Genomic DNA, 23189 nt, shown 5'->3' with positions numbered 1-23189 from the left:
AAAAATACAATCAAGATTGCAAGGTGATCCTGAGACAATTTAAATAACAAAATTCTTGCCTTCCATTGGTAGTGTTCCAATGAGCAGATTTCCTCTGAGGAGGAGGACCTCCAGATTGCTAAGATTATAAGTCAATTCTGTAACTGTAGACGTTCCCGAATGTCCCGGGAGGAGATCCCCCCCCCCCTCCCCGCCCCCCGTTTTGTTCATTTGGGGTCACTACAGTTCAGGACTCACTGTATCTAATCTCGCAGAGTGCAATGCAAGACCGATGAAATCATCAAAGAATCCAAATCCTGCAAATCATTTTTTAAAATAGATTTTTTGAAAGAAGTGCCAAACATGGGCTACTTTGCCAGATACAGAGTCGCCACCTAAATATTTTATTTTTGAAAAATTTAGGAAACCCTGACTCGTTGCCTAAGGCCACGTGTCCGTCATCACCAAAGTTGCCTCGGCTCGAGAACTTGGGTATGATTGGGAAAGGTCACTTCGTGAGCACCGCCGCTCGCCCGATCAAAGATCGGCCTCTACTAACCATGATATCTAGTTTTGAAAATATTATGCGTTCTTATTCCGGTTATTAGTCTAGATTTACTATGTGATGCGCACAGCATACAAGTATAGACTGGATCGCCTGAATCAGAACGAAACATCTCATATTTGTTTTTGAAAATGGTTTGATGGTGCTACCCACAAGTAAGCTAAGACGTGGATTTGCCACCCTCGGGTGGGCTTAGAAAACATGATTTTGCTACTATCTAGTGGGCTTAAAACTCACAATTGATGAATTGTTCCAATCCAAATAACCCAACCTTCAGCCACAGGCACTCAGGCAGTTATATCATATAAGCACTTAGCCTCATGGTAAGCATGCTATCATGGTAGTCACTCACACACATGCAAGGATGCTAAAGCAAAAACACTTACCGAGTACTCCAAGCCAAAACAGAAGCTAATTAGAAATCCATGCATGATCCTAACTATACAGAAATGCCTAATGCAACACATGCGAAATGCAGCTAAGATGGGCTCGGCTATTCTAAGATGGCATATGAAATGCTACAGCTAACACGTATTCAACTTGGAATTGAAATACAAATGTAGTTAGTATGATGCGCCGAGCCCGGTGCATGCAAGACAGATGAATGATGCAAACATGCTATCATACTGTATGCTAATTGAAACATGCCCTAATCTAACCATCATAAGCTGATAAATAAAAGGGAGAAAGACGTGGGGTTGGAAGACATACATCACACTCACGCACACTTATTACAATTGTGCCCTCACTCGGAGGGTCCGAAAGAATAATACAGTCCGAATAAATACAAAGTCCTAATTAATTAACAAATTAATATAGGAAAGCAGGTAAATTAGCACGCAAATCCATGGACTGCCTCAGCTCTATTCCAAATGATGAATGATGCATGTTCGAGTTGCCTTGCGTAGAAATCCATTACGATGCCCCGGTTTGCCTCTATTTGCAATTGTTTTCGGACTATTGCGCAAAGCTCCAGAAAGCTGCTGATTTCTGATTTACTGCAACAGAGAGCAACAAAGGGGCATGGCAAAGTATTTCACATATGTATGCATGACTACTCTTCAGGAAGTGTAGTCCTCGATCCTCGTGCCACCAATCATGCATATCGATGCATGATGGCCGAGGAATCGAATTGCACGACTCAATATGAGATGAATGCATATGAAAACACAACAAGACTAAAACTCCATCATGGGTAATTCGGAGTGTCGGTGACAGGGAATTGAGACACGTTCCGTCACTCGGAGTACGAAACGTCCCTCGTTTCCCGTGGTCGGGCTAACTCCTATCCCAAACACAATGCAAATGAAATGGCATACACAATGCGACTAACGTACAACCTAGCATACGCAATGCTATGAAATGGCATGCACAATGCTCGATGTAACATGGCATACACAATGCTCTAACATGCAACCTAGCATACGCAATGCTATGAATTGAAAAGGCATACACAATGCATAATGAACTTATACCAACATGAGTGGACCTCAGCCACACTCACATCAGTTGCCATAAGATGAAAATGAGATGACCGAAATGCGTGCACACATGCACGCAAACTGAGGACCGAACCTAAGGCATCAAATGCCACTCTACCAAAGCATGGCAAGGGATGAAAAGATGGCCTAGGAACATGTAATTTCCAGCACTAAAATATGATGCTAAATGATCCCAAAACATGGAAATATGGCACCCGATGCATGGAATAAGCCCCGAAACTCAAAAATAGTCCAATGCATTGAACCACAAGTATATAAAGCAAGCATTATTTGATATGAAGTCTAAAGACAGAGCCAAGGCAGCCCCAAAACATGCACATTTCTAGTTTAAAGCATGGCCAAAAGATGCTGACATGATGGATTAAAATAGTATGCACCATTGGCTAGCAAGCATGGTTTACATGGCATGTATATGAAGCAAATGAGAACTCATCAAACCAGCCAAAAACAGTGAATAAAATATGCCAAAATAATCACTGAAATGCAGCCAATGCATGCAAAAATGAGGGGCTTCTTCGGAAGGCCATTCAAGGGGTTGTTAAGCACATATAAGATAGACACTTAGCATGACCAAACCAACTCTGGAAATGAGTTATGACAGCCCTAAAACTCACAAAATTGGCCCTGAAATCAGTCAAGGAAGCATACGATGAAAGGCCCCCTCAAAAGGCCTTGAATGGAATTGTTCTACACATGCATTGTAGACATAAAATATGATCAAAAGGGCCCCGAAAAGACCTAAGGAAGACCTTAAAACCCACAAAATTGGGCCCAAAAAGTGACTTTGATGCATGCAAAATAGGGTCCCTTTGGAAGGCCCAAAAGACCCCCAAACAAGACAAGGAGAGAGGGGGTCACCCCCCTCTAATTTTGGCCCTCAAAAATGCATTGGATTTCAGTGGCTAAGAGGCCAAACCATGGCCAATGCAAGTGCTCTAATGCATGGCCCTAATTATGAAGGAATGAAGCATGCATAGGGGAGGATGACCCTAAAAAGAAAAATGCCCTGAATAAAAATTGAAGAGGGGCTCAAAATAAGAACTTTTTCAGTTTATGACAACTCTCGAAAATGTTCACAAGTAGGGCTAAAATATGATGCAAAAATAGCCCTAAAAGAGAGATAGAGGGTAAGGGGAAGTAGATAACCTCAAATAGCAAAGTGTCCTTAAACAAAGTTGAAGAGGGGCTCAAAATAAGAACTTTTTCAGTTTATGTCGAAGCCCAAAAATACTTGCAAGTAGGGCTAATCAATGGAGAAAAAAATGCAAGTTTAAGGGAAATAGACACTTACCCTTGAAGAGCAGCAAAGCTGGAGCTTTTGGACCAAGTTGGTGAACCTTCAACCCTTGAAAATCAGTCCCAAAGTGCTGGAATGGATGGAGGAGGTGTGGTGCTAAGGGTTATAGTGCAAATGGTACAAGAAAACTAGGGTTTGGAAGCTCAAGTGTAGAGATATAGAGAGAGAGAGAGTTAAGAATTTTAGAGAGAGAGGAAATTTTTTTAGTGAGAGAAGCTCTCAAAATGTTCTAAGTCTCCTAAGTTCTCTCTCCCTTTCCTAAATATGCCCTAACCCTCTAATATGAAGAGAATAGCTTCCTCAACAAGCTTAGGTTGAAAAATATCTGATCTAGACAGCTGGAGGTTGTGGAAGACAGCTGGAGGGAAAATATCTAACAATTTTGAGCTTTTTGGGCATAAGTGGTCAGCCGGCCACTTTTTATACTCGGCCAGCCACCTTTCCTGGTCAGCCGACCACTTTCTAGGAGAGGGTGGTTGGCCAGCCACCTTTTCTGGTCGGCCTGCTACTTTTCTGATTTTTCAAGACAAAAAAAAAGGTCTACCGGAAAGAAAGATGGCCGGCCAGTGATTGGGAAGTCCAAAAGTGGTCAGCCAGGTGTCCAAATTGAAGCCCCGGAAGTTAGATTTCCAATGGAGCAAACCTTGCATTAAAATTCCATCTGTGAAAAAAGTTTTGCTTGTTTTGGTGAAGCCGCGCAGATTCGGTCCAAACAGGTTGATGCCCTACTTCAACTAACCATATCTCCTCCGTCCGGACTTGGATTTAGGAGATTCTTGAGTGAAAAATGAAGCCCCGGAAGTAAGCTTTCCAATGGTGGTGTCCTCATAGCTAGCATCCAAGTATGAAAATGAATAAGCCCGATTCAGCGAGGGCTGCTCGACTCTCTCCTACCCGGATTCATGCCGAATTTCTCCCAAACTAGTTTCTTCCCTCTTCTCTTCTTTTCTTCAACTTCAAACCCCTAAGTAAGGTGTTTTTGAAATATTTTTCAAATATTTCATCTCTCTTTCATTTATTTCCACTTTGCCCTTGCTCGGTTTACCGAAAAGCGCAACCTTTAACGAAATGCGAGCGTCGGAACATCGTAGGAACTTTATTTTCAAAACGTTTTGAAAGAGAGGGTTTCAAGTCTAAAATATTTTGATCAAGATTTTTTTGGTCCAAAAAGGGGTATGAAGTTGAGATTTGACTCTCTTATTGCTGAAGAATTTGAACCTTTGCCCTGCACACCTTTTACCACCAAGTGTAAACCATCAGTCGTGTCCAAGTCTTAAGAGCGGTCAAAAATGGGGTGTCTACAGTAACCCAGGTGAAGAGACTCGTTAATTAGATTGAGATAAAGAAAATAGAGATAAATATAATTTGATGTTGTGACCTATATTCTATGGGCACCTCAGTTAGTAGCTCAATTTCAAATGAAAATGTAATGTTAAAAAAATTTAAGGACAGTGATGCCATTGATGGCAGTAATAGATTCCAAAAAGATATATTTGACAAAGAAGAACTATAAGTTCGCACAAAATTGCTAGCTGTAAGACTTAATTTTTCCAACTATTTTAAGTGTTCTCAACACTCAAATGGAACTAAAAAAATTAACTTAAGTAGCATGAATTTGAGAAATAAAAAATACACATACCTTGGTTAGAAAGTGGTCCTTCCATTTGATTGAACACTAAGGATAGAAACTTAAGGGATGGGAGAGCACCCAAAATTCTGAAGGCATCCTTGTCAAAATGATTACCACTTAGATCCAGATGTCTCATCTTGCTCAAATTAGACAGTAGTTTAGAATCTGAGCATATGACCATGATCAAATGTCATTAAAAATCAACCCCAAAGAACCATAAGTGAAAATGACCAACTTATTGCTTTCACAGGTAATTAGGTACTTTGTAAAAAGACTTTCACTCTGATTCACAATTGTAGAGAATATATATATATATAGTGGTATATATGGAATTAGCACACACACACACACCCCTTATTTCACCAAAAACAATAATTAGGTAAACTACAAACCACTAGCTATGTCATTTTAATTAAAGAATCAATACACTTCCATTTGTTTCTACTCATGGGGAATTACCTGCTATGTATAAAACCAGACAATGTAGACAATTTCTTTCATAAGCAACATCTAACGTATTCAATCATATTTTCAATTTGAAATCAATAGGTAAGTTGAACCAGTTAAAAAGATAATATATAATAAATAATAAACAAAATGAAACAAAAGAAGTTGTAGAGCTAGAAGTACTAACAACTATTTCCCGGCCTTTTATTTCCTTTTCTTTTGTTTTGCTTTCTCTTTTTGGGCTTTTCTGTTATTTATTTAAATATTTGAAAATCAAGAGCACAATCATTGAATGGCACCATCATTATTTTACACATAATTGCACGGTAGAAATCTATGACTTTGAATGCTACTATCAAGGAAAGTGTCAGCTATCTAAATACAAAGTTATAACATCAGATTTCTATATATTGTTGATTTCAAGTAGACATTAAAATGTTCTTCTGAAGCTCAATGAATGACCCAACACTCTAAAATCCATGCATTGTCCAATGCCTTTGTCAAATCCTCTTCGCTTTAATTGATTCATGGCCTTTCTCTTTATGTGAACTTGTTGGAAATTGTCTCAAGTTCCTATCTTTAGGTGTTGGTTTTTCTTTTATGAAGTATTCTTGCGGCAATAATTTCATAATCTTTGCAATAATAATTTGGTCTAAAAGAGGCTTAGAGTTAAAATTTTGGGCATGCCCAAGGTTTTAATACGAGGGTTGAGGGGCTCTCCTCTCATAGCAGAGCATGTTTCTTTTCAGAGTAATAGAGTTGATTCTCTAAAGAAGAATGAGTAGTGCTGCTTGAGCAGAATATTTAAGCAAAAATTGCAAACTGACTCCAAATGGAAATTTTCTATTAAAAAAGCAAGTTAAAGGGTTATGCCTTGGTATCATATCTATTAAGTTGTGGTTTGTAAGTAGTATTATTTTGTTTGGGTATTTTGCTAGTACAGTCAATTTGGTGGGTAAAGAAGGTAAACCACATAATTATGTTTTCTGCTTTTTTTTTATGCTTAATAATTTTTCTATGCTATCTTTTCCTGCTAATTCAACAAAACCTTGTAGTACAACATATACCAACGGCTAAAACTCTAATGGCTCAACATTATTTTAGTTGGGCTACTGAGCTAACAAAAACAACCAGATGGGGGTGCCTGTAAACATGCTGTAATATTTCTAGATGGGTAGATCAATATTTAAGAAGTTTGTTGCAAATAAACAGATATACTTTTGACCCATTGCTATAAGCTATAGTTGTGCCATTAATCATGGTATTTAGTGCTTGTGTCTCCATAGCAGGTGGTTTAAACATGAACTCATACATATAAAAAGAGAATTTATTGATAGTTCTATTCACCTGAATCTAGGAAGTTCTAAGTCATACCTTGCATTGTTAGGGAGCTAAGCTCATTAGAGCTTAAATCCAACGTCTCCAAGTTTTTCAACACCATTAATTCTGCATTGAAACAGTTCTTGTTAAGCTATGAATAAGATGAGGATGGATAATATATTCTCTTTGGGAGTTCTCATAAAGATAGACATGCCTCGGGCAGGAAAGGGATCTCCTAAGTTGTTGCCTTGAAGAGAAAGGTTTTTGAGAGATATCAATGAACTCAAACATAGAATGACGCTCTTGTTGGACCTGTTTCCTCGAAGATATAACGTCTCTAGATTTTCCAATCCCGATAAGTTCTCACAACCTGCAGTAAATTTTTAAAAATTAACAACTTTTGCTTCATATTTTTGTAACTTCCAAGAAATTGATAATGTTCATTATATTATAAGTTAATGAAACATTGAATCGATCAATCTTTCATTGGAGCTATGAGAATGACATTTAATAAACCACTACGAAAATTCATTATGTTTTTAGTTACCATTTACATATATAATTTTCATTTGGTTATTTCATTCCCATATTGAAGGAAACAGAATAGAGAGAGATGGGAGAGATTAAAAAAGGGCAACCTAATACACGGGCTCCTGCTAAAACAGGGTATGGGGAGGGGAGAAATTGCTATGAAAAAAGAATGGGAGAATTTATAAGACCTCATCTTGCTAATATTGCTATATGATTGTAATAATGTATTATTATTATTATTTTGATCGATTCATATATGATATTACAATGAAACCTAATGAAATACAATGATAATAATAAAAATTAAATACAGCACACAATTAGTACAAAAAAACTCTCAAAGAGGGAGAGAGAAACCCCAACAAATATACGGGGAACAATACCCTCACACAGATTAGAAAATTCGAATCACTGACCTCATAGTATAGAGGTTTTGGTCAAACGGGATACATGATTGAAATTATTTTGTGATACACCCAATTCCTCATTCACTGTATTGGGATTTCAAATCATAAATTGGAGACTTTAAGTGGAATGCTATCTCTACTTACTAGCTGAGATTGCCAGCATCAATTTTAATAAAGAGTAATCAACAATCACGCTCTATTTAACATTGCAATTCTATTTCTTTTTTAAAAGGGCTACAATATTTATGGTTATCTATAATATGTTTGTGACTAGTGAGGCAATTTGGTTAGTTGATGCACTATGTATTGAGAAGCACGGATACGGACATGAGACATGAATACAGCATGATATAGACATACAAACATAACAATATTAAAAAAATCTCAACATATGAAGTGGAAGAACACGACAACTAATGAGCATATACTTTATATGCATACCTCAAAAGGACAAATAGATACTCACTACGCCAAAACAGGGCATTAACGGCAATTTTTTTAACAGCGGTAACGAAAACCGTCGTTAAAGGTACTATTAACGGCGGTAACGAAAACCATCGTTAAAGGTATCATTAACGGTGGTTTTGTTACCGCCATTAATGCCCACTTTTAACGGCGGTAACAAAACCGCCGCTAATGCCCAATCATTACCGCCGTTAATGACGGCGGTCTTTGCCGGCGAAACTCCGGTGAAACTCCGGCGTGCTCGGGCGAGCTCCGGCGAAACCATCTACAATAAAGTAAAAGTAATGTTTAAATATTTATTTAGGGAACATATTTCATGAAGAGTGGCTATAGTAGAGTGGTTAGTGTGGGTGGATGAGGGGTTGAGGGTTCAAGACTTGGGAAGTACAAGAAGAAGGAATTAATTTTTGAAAAATTTGAACCTATTTACGGCGGTAAAAAACCGTCGTTTTTGGTCCTATGTTACCGCCGTTTTTGGTCGACTTTTAACGACGGTAATTTACCTTTTTACGACGGTTGTACTTTTTCCAACATGCGCATAAACGGCGGTACCAAAACCGCCGTTAATACCGCCGTTAAAGGCTTTAACGGCGGTTTTATAACCTTTAACGGCGGTAAAAAACCGCCGCTAAAGCCCAATTTTGGCGTAGTGATTGCTTCTTCTTTTACTTTATTTATTTATTTTTTTCTTTAACAGTGAAAGCATTGACTTTGTTTTGTTTAGTTTTTCAAAGCTGCTTTCGAATTTTTTATTTTTCAAGTTTTCTTAATTTTTTTATTTTATATATTTAGTTCAAATATTTTTACTTCTTAGATGCACTTAAAAAATAATATATTTTTAAAGAAAAACTAAAAAAAAATCACCAAATAAAAGAAAAAACACACAAAAATGTCCATATTTTTTTTTAATTTTTTGTGAAGTTTCTTCAAATTTCTTCACAAATATTTGGAAAAGGATATGTACCCCGAAAAAGAAATATGTAATTTATCCTCAAAGTGATTGAACTTGGTATTATGTGGGCCACCCTTAGAATGAATGTGATCCACACATTTTATTTTTTAGATACTTTTATGGATACTTTTTTATGGGTACCTAACATTGTTGCAAATATTTTACCTTTTACGTGTATCTAAAAATTAAAAAAAAAAAAAATTGACACAAATTTAAAGAAATTCACTAAAGCCAAAATATAAGAAAAATAAAATTACTAAAACTAGTTTTTGAGTTTGAAAACTAAACAGATGAATTATGTTTTATTATATCAAAATAGTCATAAATCATTTTTTACATTCTTTCTACATATTAAAAAAGAAGTGTCAATAAACAAATCCTAACTTAAAAAGTCTATTCATAAGCAAATCGGAAGTTTTGGGCTCTACAATTCTTAAAGTGTAATGTCAAAGGCTTCATGAAAATTATCTACCTTTAGATTAGTTTGTGATGTTTTATTGTATGTTATGCAATTACATATCCAATGGTGGAGAATCTTTATGAAGTTTTTCATGATATTTCTTTCATGAAACTTAGCATTACTCATTCTTAAAATTCAAAAGTTAAAGAATGAGAGATTAATAAGAATTCACAAATTTTTTTCCAATTAAATCCCAAATTTATTTTTTCAAACTTACAATACTGTGTTCTAAGAAATAGATGTGAGTCCCCCAAATATTTATAATAGAACTCCAATACATGTTGGGGAACATTTGAAGAATGTCGGAATTCAATACGGACAAATGCCTATGTAGAAGTGTCTAAGCTTCATAGAGTATGTATCTTTATAAATTGAGCTATCTGATTCAGAATTATGAGAATTAGTTCAATTGCATCAAGATCGAGGTCAAAAGAGAACTTCAAGACCTGCAATATCAGTATCCACAAGATTGTGAAACATTTACTCATTCTTCTTTCTAGATTATATTTGTTGTTCTTCTTTCTAGGCAATATGTAACGCCCTCAAAATTAACCCATTATATATATTATTGGCATGCATTATTTAAAGAAAACACTTTAATAATTCATTATAATATTCATCAGAGTCTTACTAAACAAAAGCATTACATGTAACATCAAATTAAATGCCCTACAGGCTTACATCTTTCCAAGCCAACACTTGGACACAAAAGTATGAGTTCTAACTCAAATATAAATAAAGCCCTAGGCTTGAGTGTTTACATGTACTAACAACGAAAAACAAATAACTAAAAATAGTCTTCAAATCCAAGTCCTTCCAAGCTAAGTCCTTGGAGGTAGCTTATCACCTGAACCTGAAAATGATATTCCCATAAAGGGTGAGCCACAGCCCAGTAGAAATATACTAAACCAAATATAAGCATTGAATAAAGCAATAGCATTCAATAGATGGTTAACCAAGATAATCAATTACATCATTATCCAATCTCATGACACTATTGTCAACGACACGTTTCACTTTCCAACATTATCAATATGGCTCAGAACCTGGCCAAACTTACAACAGTGAATTATATATATATATATATCATATTCACACTCTTCCAATGTCAACAAACAAATGAGACTCAAGCTCAAATCAAAACACTTCATACTTCCAGAATGATACACATTTTAGTCCTGTATCAATAAAAACACTTCTATATAAATAAGCATACATAAAAGTGATGCTAATGGAGTCCATCCCCTATCTCCTCCCAAACAAAATCCGGTTTAGAGGTCCATCCCCTATCTTCCCCTAAACCGTGGAGTACATCCCCTATCTCCTCCCACACAAAACAATGTATGTAAACACATAACATATAACACACAATCAATACACATAATGTCTGTATTAATTCAGCAGTCAAAATGAATGACTCAACCAATGTGATTAGTTTCAGTTATCCCTAATCCACATGCAGTGTCTACAACAATCACAGCTATCCTCCACCGATAGCCCAAAACAGTTATTTCTAAACTGAAAATAAATATATCAACAGTTCAATGGGTGAGTGATTTAAATTATCCAACTACACCACTTAATCAATGAATTCCTCAATTCCATGAATTTAACCATATTTCCCCAATTTCCTTTAATTAATTATACAAATTAACTTATTAATACAACTAGGGTTTTTCCCAAAATTACCAAAGTATCCCCAACATATCAAAATACCAAAACTTAGAACAAAACTTATAGAATAGAGTAGGAAATCCCTACCTCGAAGAAAACAACCCAAATGGAGAAGACAGAGATGAATACCCAAATACCAATGTGCTCCAAATCGCCAAATGTTCAGATTAAATGAAAGCCGTCGACTCCCTCTATCTTTTTAATAAAGCAACTAGGGTAGAAACACACTCTAAATAGATCAAACCTAAGAGAGAAGGTGAGTAGGGTGAGAGAGAAGTCGGACCTTAGGGTTTGGAATCAAAAGAAGATGAAAAATACTGATCAAAACCCGCTGCTGCGTATAATTAAACTGGACAGGCTCGCTCGAGCGAAGACTTGGTCGCTCGAGCGACCAGACACAAGAAAACCTCGCTCGAGCGAAGAAAATCTCGCTCGAGCCAAGAATGCAATACTTCAGGTCTATACTACACGCAAACTCTCGCTCGAGCGACCAAACCCCGGCTCGAGCGAAGAACCAAAAACAACTCCTCGCTCAAGCGAAGATCCAAAATTCTGGACAGCAACACTTGGTTTCTAAACCCAACCAACCTGAAACAAACCTGCCCAACACATCCTATAACTCCAAATGAGAAAATAAGGGACAACAACAACAATTATACAATGACAGAATCTACGGAACCTAAGTCCGGATACAATAATCAAATGAAAAAGACCGGGGTCTCTATACAATATGAGCCAAATCAGTGATTAAAATGCAATAGGATGGGAAGATAGTCCATTATTGTTAGTGCATGAAATACTGCAGAGGTTATATGGTTTTCCTGCTCTGTCTGTTGAAAACTTGAAGCAAGCATGTAATTTCAAGAAGGCTAGGTTTTACCTTGGATGTCATTAAATTGAATAAAACTTAGATCCAACCTTTCCAGGTTCCCAAGATAAGCTAATTCTGCACAAAGAAACAACAAAGTGATGAGTTTACAACATAGTAATACCAAGATTAGTAAAAATAATTATGTAATTGTAATTATGATTACCAGTTCGGAACTCCCTGTACAAATAAGAAACAATCATGAATTTTCAGACACAATTGAAGTTACCTTGAGGTGGAAATAATCCCCCAATATTATTTGCATGGAGATTAAGCATCTTAAGGGATCTAAGCGCACTCATAGATGGCAGAATGCTATGATCAAATTCGTTCCATTCAAGATTTAGAGTCTCCAATTTTCTCAAAGCCGACAGCTTTTCAAAACTTGCATGAAAATTTTGATAAAATGAATCATTGACACTTCGATTCAACAAAGCGTTAGTTCCAAGGATCCAAATACCACGAGATTGGTGTTGAATAAATTTTTCTTACCCAAGTAATTCGTATATATTATATCCTTGATTACACACAATGCAATGATTAATTGATCAACCAACATTGTAACAAATAATGACCCACTCCCTCCATTTGAACAAATACAATCTTGAAAGTTTGTGCCACTATAAGTACATATGCCATCAAGAGATTCAGTTCTTTTTTTTTCTCTATGTTCTTTCCCAAGGAACAAACTTACAAATGCACTAATGCAACAGGTTGATAAAGAAATGTAAGTTGTACAACTAGTTCTTATCTTGCATTCATATTTTTCTTTCCAAAATTGTTTGCGGTACATAGTTATATTCAATGGCGGAGCCAGAAGGTTAAATTAGGGGTACTTATTAATTACAATATTGAAAATTTTTACAAAAATATTTCACGCAAATTTTTACAATTGATTTCAAGAAACATCAAAAAAATAATGTTATTTATAATTAGTGTATTATGAACAATATAAAAAAATATGGATATAAGTCTTAAAATAAATTATATAATGATAAATTATTTTTTTATTCAAAATTTGATTAAAAACTCAATATAATGGCAATATCACGTCATCATTAGTATGTGATATCACCAACTAATAGTAAATAAACACATAGAGAGTGAACCTCACATGTGTAACTAACAATCCAATAAATTTCATATCTTTATAACGAGATTATTTATACTTGCATGTCAATAATAATGACATTACCGTTACATTTAAAATTTTCATAGATAATATAATTTATAGTAATCTCTTCATTTTCAATCAAAACAACCATTATTATTTTCATAATTTTTAAAATGTCATTGGCATTTCACTCTAATAATATTTTTGTAATTCTTTTTATTTAAAATATTTTCTTCATATTTACAAAAAAAAAAAAAAAAAAAAAATCACAAAATCTAGGGGAGCACGTGACCCCCGGTCCTTGCGTGGCTCCGCCACTGGTTATATTGGACCGGAAATATGGTTTTCCTATCAATATCTGGAGGAGTAAAGTTATATTGTTATCTATAGGAGTATAGTTATATTATTATATTCAACATTAACACTCTCTCTCTCTCTCTAGAATCTTCTCTCTGGAATCTTCTCTAACTTTCTCTTTAGATATTTCTTGTTATATTTTGGTTAAAGGAATGTGTGGGTGTGAAAAGCTTGGGCTGCGACCTTTATGAAGAATTCTGGAATTTCAAAGTCGGTGGATATAGCCGACTCTTGCAGCTATAAATACGAAATTGGTCTTCTATGTGTGTACTTGCAGTGATTGGGGGAAACATGATTCGGATTGGTCTGGATTGGAGTAAAAAATTGATCAATTTATTATCAACGATTCCTAAAAAAATAGAATTAATCCAATTCGTTTAAATTGTGGAACCAATTTGTTTAAATCATGGAACCAATCTGCACCAATCCATTTAAGCACGGATTGAATTAGTTTAAAACCATGGATTCACATAATTAAATAATAAAAAAATATATAAAACATTTTAATTTTATAAAAATATAAACATAGCATCAGTTCTACAATAATAACATGTCTTTCCACAATAGCGGCATGCTATTCTAAAATTTAAACAATCATAAGAAAACGGGTTCTACCATAAATATTAAGACCATTACAAATTAAAACTAAAACCAACAACAAAAGCAATAAAAAAATATACTATGCAGGTTTAGGTTTGGATTTAGATTTTATATGGAATAAGAGAAGATTCTATGCGGGAGAATGTATAATAACCCTGTTTGGTACAGCTTTTTTTCAGCTTATTTTAGCTTTCAGCTTAATTTAAGCTATTTTGATGTGTTTGGTTTAGCTTAAACTTATAGCTTATAGCTTTTTGTAAGTCAGAAATCAGCTTATTCTTTGAGTGGGGCAGGAGAAGCTTAATTTTTAAGTCAGAAATCAGCTTATGTTCATAATTATAAGTTATAAGCTGATAAGGTATAAGCTATAAGCACTTTCCCACAGCTCTACCAAACAGGGCCAATATAAATATAGCTATTTATATATGGTCCAGATCAGTTCCAATCAGAAACCGTGGGGTTCAATCCGAAACCGATCCGTGGATTACGAATTTTTAATTTTTCAATCCAAAACTAAATCATGAATTTAAAAATTAATTCAAACCTATCAAATTAGATTGGATCAAATCAAATTATGAATTTTACGAATTTCTAACGCAGCACTACGTAGTGAGAGAAAGGATAAGTGTTGGTGTGTGCGAGAGTGAATGCAAAGAAAGTGTGTGAGATATATATATATACAAAACGTGTGAGTGAAATAGCATGAGTGAGCTGTGTCGGTTGTCATGAGAGTGTAGTAATGTCTTGTGTAAGTGGTGTCTCGTAAAGTCTTGATCAAGTCAGCACATATGTGCTAGTAATATAGTGTACTATTGTGTGCAAGTGGATTTTGGATTTGTTGGGATGTATTCGTGTGTTATTAATAAAAGGAATAAAGCTTGAGACCCCAGTGGGGGTGCTGGGGGTATCCTGTGATTGGCCCAAAAAATAAGTTTTTTTTTTTTCAGCCAACCCTAGGCCGACATGTGGCACTAGGGGGGGTCACTGGGGGTCACCCCCACTGGGGTCCCCATCAGAGTTGTAATAAAGGGTTAAATTACACTGACACCTTTAAGGTTTGGTTTAATTACAATTTATTTTTTGATATTTTAAAAATTATACTCTCATCCATGTAATTAATAGTCTCATTTCACAAATCCCCCTACTTATATAAAAGGCAACAACTCTTAGTAGAAAAACAAAAGAAATTACATTAAAAAAAAAAGTAAAATAAACGAAAAAAAAAATAAAATGTAGGAAGTAAAGCAAAATAAGAAAAGAGAGAGTGTATGAGTTTAATGTGTTTATTCCGTCTAAATAATTACAATGATAGGGGATTAGTATAATTTCACAAATGTCAAGGGATAATATATATTAAATCTAAATCTCAGGAGGTGTAAGTGTAATTTACCCTTAATATATATATATAGATATCAAATTTTGTGTCAAGCTCAACACATAGTTATATTAGATTAGAGATATGGTACATCATAGGTTTCTTGTCAACATTTCAGAGTCTATCTTAAGATCCTCCTTTGATAAGAAACAAAGATAATGTCATTTTTTTTTTTTTTTTGATAAGTAAAATATTTTCATATCCAATGAAATGACATTATTGATAAAAAGAGCATGTAAAATCAGGGGTCACTTTCATCAGGTGTAGTTACATGAAGACATCATCACTACAGTGTAGCTGGATTTGCATTCCTTATTCAATATGGATTTCTAGGAACCCTTCAATTGTTCTTCCAAAGGTGAATCTTGCATGGTGGTTTGGTAAAAAAAAAATTTCTAGCAATGAATTTCAGACATCTTGGTGATTAAAAGTTACTAACAATCAAATTTTAAAGGTTTACCGCCAAAACATTATGTCACAAAATTTGAGAGGGAGTAAAAAAGAATGTCATTGCAAACTGATTGCAAACATCACACCTTGGTCACCAGTTAAGTTTTTATTCTCCTCTTTCCTTATACTATTATAAACTTCAATGACTTGAGTTCTGAATGAGTTGATCCTATGAAATCAAATAGACAATAAAAGAGAGATGCAGAGATGGCTATTGTGTTACCTTGCATTGGGAGACAGCCATGATAACCATTGGTGCTTATATCCAATGTTTCCAAGTTTCTCAATGCTACTAATTCTACGCCAAGAATATACATGTATGAGTAACCATATATATAATTAAAAAGAAACTGCATAGAAAGAGAAGCACAGAATTATGTACGCCCTATGAAAATGAATGGAGGTGAAAAATCTAGAAATCCCCTAGATATTGATTTGTGATTATGTAACAATTTTAAGCAGTATGTAACAATTCCAATCAAACAATCAAGACAAATCAACACAACGATTTTAACGTGGAAAAATCACAATTGGACACCTCAAACTGTGATTAAAAAACCACAGGCAACAGCCACAAAACAATTCACTAAGAAGATTTAAAGGAATTACACAAGTATGCTCTCAATTACCTAGCGAATCCACGCCTAATTGAACCAACCTCTATGTGCCTCTTCCAACCCCGTCTTCACCTCGGAATTGTCTTTACGATGAGCCACTCCAGAATCCATCGAAGCTTCAGGCTCGAATTCTTCAGAATCCACCGAAGAACAACTCTCTCTCTCTCTTGTGTATAGCAAACAAAACCTTTGATGTACTCTCCTTAAACCATGAGTTGAATACTCAATAAAACATCAAAGAAAACTAACAAAATATCCCCAGATATAAACCTTAAGAACCAAAAAGAAGATCTGGAGGAATTCAGGAGTAGTCTAGTTTTTGGGAGAAAACCAACTACTTATAGAAAACCAAAAGTAATCCTAGATTTGGAAGAAAACCCAATCCTTTTTGAAATTCGAAAAACTGTGTTCGCGCGGTCCGCTCGAGCGCCCAACATCCCGCTCGAGCGTCTTCAACAAAATATGTGTGTGACAAAATAGAGGTCCACTCGAGCTCGAAATCACATCTTCCAGTATTTTTACAAACCTGACAAACTTCTGAAACCCAGCATTCTTCGCTCGAGCAGGGGAATGTCTGCTTGAGCGGACAAGCAACTTGGAATGCATTTTTGCATTTTGCTTCGGGGGTGCTGCCCCTCGACCCCGCCTGGGCGCTGCCCCGGACCTGCCAAGGGGCGCTACTCCCTGGACCCCCGCGAGCTGACCGGGCAGCTCGATCCCCGTCATAATCAGTGAAGTGGCAATCTTGAAATAAAAGTTCGAAAACAAATACAATTGAAAGAAGTTTTGTCAAACAGGGTTGCCAAAAATAAAACCTAACAGAAAGGAAACATGCCATGTGCAGGGAAGTATCCTCCCAAGGCATTGTCACTGATAATCAAAGTCTTAATTGAAGTGTGAGCACCCAAAGAGTGGAGGATATTATTGTCATCAAAGTCATTGGAACCCAAATCCAAGATCTCCAGTTTCCTCAAATTTAACAATCTTTCAAATCCTGCAAAGAGGAGTACAGTCATCACAATTCAAATATAAATTTTTGCAGGTTATAGGAAAGGCTGTGATCCTTAAAAACTGATGAATTTTTGGGCAGAAAGATCCTTGGTTTCAGTTTTACAAATATAACCCTTTTTTCTCTTTTCGTTCCTTCCCCCCCCCCCAGTTTTGACAACTCACATTGGTCGACTTGCCACGCCTCGAGTCATGAGTTGAGACTATTGTGAATTGGGTTTCATCGCAAAGTCGGTGTGGAGAAGAGTTATATGGATGTATTTAAAAGCATCCATTTCAAATCCCTCTACGTGAAGTTAAATGTAAAATAAAAAATTTTCTTTGTTTGTTATCTAGGTAGATTAAAAAAACAAAAATAGGAAAGTAAATAGGAAACAATTACTTTTTTATTTTCTTAATTTCAGATCATCTGTAGAAAAAATAGAATCTTACAGCATCTATAATCATTTGTCAAACTCAAATTTAATGGAAAAATACTTAAAACTGAGTTCCAACCTGTATCAATATCAAATAAAGGGATAACCAAATTTTTCATCAACTCTAGCCTCACTTAATTCTTTCATCAAATGCTCCACGGCCATGTTTTTATTCAACTATGGATAGGAGTAAGGATTGAGGATGGTTTTTTATTTATTTATTTAATTTTTGAACTAAGGATTGAGAATGGTTGAAACACTCATTTCTTTCATAAGAAAAAATGGTTAAAAGAGGCTTTTGGAATGGGCTAAGAAATTAAAATTTTGATTATAGCATTGGTAACCTTCATATTAGATCAAGCTTTTAATTGAATTTTTACTCAAAATTCATGAAAAAAGAACCAAAGAGTAAAGATTGGGGACTGCCTTATATGAAATGATTTGTAACTTAAAAAATGTCACCATCACATATTTCATTTTAAAAAATGCCAATGACGGTCTATAGAGTTATTATTTGTCTAGGTTGACAAATAAAATATACATTAAAATGTGTAAAAGAAATTAGGGCAAAATACCAATAAATCCCAAATTTTAATTTGTTAAACCATTTGATCCTGCCTTTTATTTTGTAGACTAATAAGTCCTATTTGAATGTTAAAAGCTTACTATTGACCTTTTTTAGATTTCCCTCATTTTCGAACATCAGCAACATTAACTACACCAACAATATTATCAACATCATCAAACTTCAACTACATCATCAAACATCATCAACATCACCAACATCATAAAACATTATCAACATCATCAAACATCAACTACATCATCAAAACATCATCAACATCACCAACATTGTGAACATTATCAAACATCAACTACATCTTCAACCTCATCAAACATCAGCAACATCATCAACATCATCAAACATGAACTACATCATCAAACATCATCAACATCACCAACATCATAAAACATCACCAACATTAACTACACTAACAACATCATCAACATCATCAAACATCAACTACATCATCAAACATCATCACCACCGTCCACCTCTTCAACACCGATCCCGATACACTCACATCATTGTCCAGTACCAGCACCTCCCTCAAGATCGGAGTCCCCAACGAACTCCTCCCTTCTCTCGCCACCACCACCATAGACCCCTCTCTCCAATGGCTCCAATCCAACATCTTCTCCCACATCTTCCCCCATCCAAATCAAGTACATTGCCGTAGGCAACGAAATCCTCCTCAAAGACCCATTTTACACAACCTATTTAGTCCCTGCCAAGAACAATCTATACATAGCTCTTCAAACTTTGGGTTTATTAGACACAATCAAGCTCTCAACATCTCACGCAGCCTCGATTTTGATGAATTCATACCCTCCCTCAGCCTCATCTTTCGACCCAAATCACCAATCAATAATGGGTCCATTGCTGTAATTTTTGAAGGATACTGGGTCGCCATTAATGGTCAATGTGTACCCATTTTTTAGCTTCACAAACAACCTACAATTCGTATCGTTAGACTATGCTCTGTTTCGGAGAAGGAACATAGAGATTGTTCAGAACTTGGTTTATGATAATTTATTCAATATGACGATTGTGTTGAATTCACCCATCTGGACACCTTCTGTGTGGGTGTGTTTTTCTGCTTGGTATGATTTCTATAAGGTCTTGGGCGGGATTCCCGATTCCAACAGATTGATGCGTTTGTTTATGCGATGGAGAGAGAAGGGTTTGAGGGGATTCCAACATCATCAAACATCATATATCAAAAACATATATCACACCATAAATAAAAGGGTTTAGTTATGGTGTGCAACTTACACCTTACACCTTATGCCTTACACTTACACCTTACACTTACACCTTTTGTAAAAAATTAAACCTTACACTTACACCTTTTTTGAGGTTGCACACCATGTGCAATCCACTTACACCTTACACCTTACACTTACGTCTTACACTTACACCTTATACTTATACTTACACCTTACACTTACACTTTTTGTGTAAGTGGCACATGGTGTGCACTTGCACACTTAAGAAAACTCCTAAATAAAAAGGACTAAATGGTTTAAGAAAAAACACTTAGGACTAACTAGAGCAACATTTACTAAAATGGGATTTATGAGTAATTTTTTCAAAAATTTATATAAAAATATGTGAAATTATTTCAGGATGTGTAAAATACATATGATTCTAACTTTTTGATAATTTTCTCCCCTTACTACAACTCATTAGTTGTTGACTTATTTTTAATGAGATGTATCACCTATGCCAAAATATCTACCCATCCCCACCTTAATTTTTGGTACACAATCTCACACCTTCTCTAACATAAGACTTGTATAAATTTTTTTTTTTTTTTTTTATATCAATCCCATCCTTCAAATTTACGGATTAATTTTTAATGTAATCCCTTCTCCTAATTGTCTTTACCTAATAGACCAAAAAAAAAAAAAAAAACTCCAATCAACCTCATCATGCATGGAAAGAAATATTTTAGTGCATCTATTTACTCTTAGGCCTCGTTTGGCATGCGAGAGTTTTAGTTTAAAAGTCAAAAAGTTACTAAAAAATCAAAAAGTCTATAACCTATACCAAAAAGTCAAAAATTCTCTTTTCTCTTTACTTTTTGCATATCTTTTCGAAAAAATTAAAAAGTCATTTCAAACATATTAGTTTTTTTTAGCTCATATTTTAATCAAAAAATCAAAAAGTTACCAAAATAGTCGATTCCCAAACGAGGCCTAATGGCCTGGTATGGCAAATGACTTTTTGATTTTTTCGCTAAAATTTACAAAAAGATAAAATAGACTAAAATAGCTAATAAGACAAAATATCATATCAAACCCATAATCATTTTACTTTTTCTTTCACAAATATCACGTCCAACTACAAAAAAAATCAACAATTTTCCTAAACACAAAAATTTAGGTAACGTTTACATTTTTTGTTTATGTTTACAAAAATTTTATAAACTGATTTTTGTTTATTTTTAGAAAAACATAAATTACAAACCCGTTTGGTTTGAACAAAATGTTTAAAAAAATTTAAAAACATAAACTAAAAAATATGTTTGTTCAAGCCCAAAATATTTATAATTATTTTTGTTATTTATGACAATGGGATCACACACATTATAATTGAAAAAAAATTAATTAAAAAAAATTTAATTGGAAAAAAAATTAATTGAAAAAAAAATTAATTAAAAAAATTGAAAAAAAAAATTTAATTGGGAAAAAAAATTTGAAAAACAGTTATTTGAAAAAAAAAATTAATTGAAAAAATGAAAAAAAAATTAATTAAAAAATAATTGGAAAAAAAATATTTGAAAAAAATTAATTGAAAAAAGATTAATTGGAAAAAAAAATTATTTGAGAAAAAACAATTAATTGAAAAAAAAATTATTTGAGAGAAAAAATTAATTGAAAAAAAAACTGAAAACTGAAAACGTAAACTCATTTTTTGAGTTTACGTTTTTTCCTCAAATTTATAAACTGAGACAACCATTTATAAACTAAAAAAATTATCAAACAAGTTTTTATAACAGTTTTTTAAATTTTTGTAAATATAAACTGAAAACTAAAAACGAAATGGTTACCAAACAGGCCCTTAGGTTACTAAAATAGTCAAAAACTAAAATAGCAAACTTTTCAAATGAGGCTAGTGTTTTGAAATTTGAAATTTCGGCAAGTGAGGTGAGACGTGAGACAGAAAAGAAGGAGAGTGGCTGGATGGGTTGGTGAAAAGACTCAAAAATGAGATAAAGAGAAAGAAAGACATATTATGGAGGGAAAAGTAAAAAACAAAAAATCATACTTAAGTATAATCTGAACCGTTAAAACAAAATATATCTTTAATGCATTTTGGACATTTTCAAAATCTTTTCTGCCTTATTATATAGATATATGTTCATGTACAAAACACATACATAAACACCTTATAAGGTTGTGATTCTCTCAAATTCAATTTGAAATTAAGAAAACTTGAGAGATCGTTGAGGCACACTATAGGTCATGTTTTAATGATCTGAATTGTAAAATGAATGAAACCCATGTATATTATATACAGGAAAAAAAATTATATTGATTCAATAATCGTAATCTTTTCATTTGCCACGTTTCTCAAAAAGATGGATAGTCTATTTTTAAAAACCTACTTATTGTCTATTTTTTCAGAGATAACCAATATAAAATGAAAATGAAAAAAGTTATGATTATCTGATAGACGTAACTTATTTTATGGATGACATATACGGAGATGTATAATGAATAGTTTGAATTATTGAAATGAGATTAATAGTGAGTCTTACCTCAAGTTCAAATCTAACATGAGAGAATACAACCCTCCATCTTCATGCAAAATACGATCAATCAAAATGGAGTGAAAGGAGTAAGGTAAGACAATAGGATAAGGGAGACTATGTACATAATAAAGCAGAAAGGATTTTGAAAATGTCCAAAATGTATCAGAGATATATTTTGTTTTAACGGTTCAAATTATACTTACCAAATATCTAAGGGTCAAGATGATTTTTTGTTTTTGTTCCCTCTCCCCTCCTCCCAAAAAAATAAAATAAAATGTCTTTCTCTTCTTTTTGAGTCTTTTCACCAACCCACCCACCTTCCCTCCCTCTTTCTTTTCTCTCTCACATCTCACCTCACTTTCCTAGATTTCAATTTCAAAACACTCTCTCACTTGTGTAAACTTGTCTCGATCCACTTGGGCCCGTGATTGAGCCGACCTATGCCAGGCCACACGGGCTCCTGCCAGAAAATTAGGCCTAGGGGGTATTCGGGCTTTGGGTGGGCTGGTGGGCCTAGGCTTGAACATTTTTTTTTTCCTACCAAAAGTTTATTATTTTTCACTAAAAATGACATTAGGTCTCAGGCGGGGTGGGCCTCAGACTAGGCTTTGAGTGGGCCTTGAGTGGACTGATAGGCTGGGCCCACAGGCAGGGCCGGTCTTCAAAGTGACAGACCAGGCCAAGGCCCAGGTTGGGCTCAAGCCCGGGCCTAACCAAACCGCGCCCACCCCGGGTTGCGAGCGGGTTTTGGGGTGTCTCTTTCTAACAACTCTCTCGCGACCCGACCATGGTGTTGTTCGCCTCTCACCGTCGCAACCTAGATCTAGAACAGA

The 23189-nt window shown here is 34.8% G+C and overlaps 1 protein-coding gene and 1 pseudogene across 1 annotated transcript; one reads left to right on the top strand and one right to left on the bottom strand.

The window, feature by feature from the left end:
- Nucleotides 1–12476, bottom strand: LOC145813590 (receptor like protein 21-like). Its single transcript, XM_082909214.1, has 4 exons — nt 12327–12476; nt 12110–12175; nt 4983–5138; nt 1–137 (listed from the first exon to the last, which is right to left on the bottom strand). The coding sequence occupies exons 1-4, from the start codon at nt 12397–12399 to the stop codon at nt 40–42; spliced, it is 393 nt and encodes a 130-aa protein (XP_082765340.1). The 5' UTR covers nt 12400–12476; the 3' UTR covers nt 1–39.
- A 6049-nt stretch (nt 12477–18525) lies between these two features.
- LOC114264897 (glucan endo-1,3-beta-glucosidase pseudogene) lies at nt 18526–19843 on the top strand (annotated as a pseudogene).
- Nucleotides 19844–23189: the final 3346 nt, after the last annotated feature.

The sequence above is a fragment of the Camellia sinensis genome, chromosome 15, assembly GCF_055761805.1.
Source record: "Camellia sinensis isolate YWXY chromosome 15, ASM5576180v1, whole genome shotgun sequence".
NCBI classification, from domain to species: Eukaryota; Viridiplantae; Streptophyta; class Magnoliopsida; order Ericales; family Theaceae; genus Camellia; species Camellia sinensis.
This window is presented reverse-complemented; position numbering and strand designations above follow the sequence as displayed.